The sequence below is a fragment of the Orycteropus afer genome, unplaced genomic scaffold, assembly GCF_000298275.1.
Source record: "Orycteropus afer afer isolate SDZICR_OR568_19922 unplaced genomic scaffold, OryAfe1.0 scaffold00405, whole genome shotgun sequence".
NCBI lineage: Eukaryota > Metazoa > Chordata > Mammalia > Tubulidentata > Orycteropodidae > Orycteropus > Orycteropus afer.
This window is the reverse complement of record NW_006921992.1, coordinates 539,928-541,653: the sequence shown is the minus strand read 5'-3', so window position 1 is coordinate 541,653 and position 1,726 is coordinate 539,928. Positions and strand designations below refer to the sequence as shown.

Here is a 1,726-nt window from a genome sequence, read left to right as displayed (position 1 = left end):
TCGGAGGTTTGAGTCCAGCTACAGGAGCCTTGGAAGAAAGGCCCAGTTATACTCTGACACACAAGGGATCGCTGTGAGTCAGAGTTGACTCCACAGTCACTGGTTTTTATTTTTTAAAAAATCCGATCCTTTACAGAAAAATTTTCAGACCCTTGGTCTACAGGAAGGAGCTCTGGTGGTGCAGTGCTTAAAGTGTTTATCTGCTAACCAAAAGGTTGGTGGTTCAAACCCACCAGCCACTACAAAGGAAAAAGATGAGGCAGTCTGCTTCCCTACAAGATTTACAGCTTTGGAAACCCTGTGGGGGAAGTTTGTCCTATAAGGTTGCTGAGTCGGATCAACTTAAGGACACTGGGTTTGGCTTTGGTCTACAGAAGTCTGTCTGTCTCCTGGGATTCCTGCACCACCCCCACATCCCCAGCCTGCAGGCAGCTTCCAACTGTTCCAATTCCAGAACATGCCAGCATCCCCCCGCCCGCCAAGCAGCAGAAATTCACTCCACAGCCTCCTGTCCACCAACCCCCAACCCTATCTAAAAACCCAAGCTGGAACAGGCGTGCCCCTCCCCACTGCATTATAAACATATTTGAGCCCAGGCATCCCTCAAGAGCCTGGGGTCCGCACATGGGTCAAAATGCTCTAAGTGACCTCTGAGGCCCCCACACAAGACACACAACACACTAAAGAAGGGGGCTCTGCATCCTTTATCTCCCATAGAGTCAGCGGCCCTCCAGGGCCCGGTCGCGGGCGATGACTGCCTCCTCGAACTTGATCATGAGCGTAGTGCCCTTGTGCCAGTGCGCCGTGACCTTGGCGGGAAAGCCGCTGTGCGTAAGCACCGCCTCCACGATGCCCGCTGTGAAGCTGGCGCAGTTGAGCGTGCTGTTCTCCTTGGGCACCGAGATGTAGGTGTTGATGAGCGGCTCACGCTCGATGATGTAGAAGGTGCGCGCGTCATCATTGGCCTGCTCCAGCTTGTCTGCCTCCTTGCCGAAGAGCGCCTTCCACACGGCGCCCTTAACGAAGAGCAGCGCGCCTAGCACCTTGGTCTCGCGCCGGGCACCCTTCTCGCGTGCCACCAGCGCATCCAGCACGCGTGCACCCACCTGGCGACCCAGCGCAGCCAAGCGTGCCTGCAGCTCGGCCACAGAGAAGACGCGGCTCTGGCAGTGCTGCACCAGCTCAGAGAAGAGCAGTGCAAAGGCGCTCAAGCTCACTTCCGTGCGCGGCCGCGCCAGCGCGCGCTCCAGCAGCGCCGACTTCCCGCGCGTGAAGCGCGCCTCCATGCCGCCGCCCTGCGGAGACACGAGGAATTGAGGGTGTCAGGGGCCATGAATAGGGGCCCCTGGTGGGGAGGACAGGCGGGGGAGCCTGGAGGGAGCGTGCATGCACGTGCACACGCGCTCACGCACACACACTGTCACGGGCTACAACTCTGCCTTCCCACCAGAGAAAAGATGGAGAGGGAAGGAAAGGAGGCACCCAACCTGCTCAAGAAAGCGGCTCCGGCAGCGTAGTGCCTAAGGCATCTGACTGCTAACCAGAAGGCTGGTGGTTCAATCCCACCAGCCACCGCTGAAGACTGGGCAATCTACTTCTGTAAGGATTTACCGTCTCGGAAACCCAAAGGGGGTCTTTATGAGTCTTAATCAACTAAATGGCAGCGAGTTTGGGTTTTTTTTGTAACCTGCTCATGAAGGACGTTTCCACTAGGGGACAAGGTGGG

The 1,726-nt window shown here is 57.1% G+C and overlaps 1 protein-coding gene across 1 annotated transcript; it reads right to left on the bottom strand.

Annotated features, from left to right (window-relative positions):
• Nucleotides 1–719: 719 nt before the first annotated feature.
• On the bottom strand, nucleotides 720–1,286 carry TRAPPC5 (trafficking protein particle complex subunit 5). The gene has a single exon (XM_007953677.2). The coding sequence runs from the start codon at nucleotides 1,284–1,286 to the stop codon at nucleotides 720–722; it is 567 nt and encodes a 188-aa protein (XP_007951868.1).
• Nucleotides 1,287–1,726: the final 440 nt, after the last annotated feature.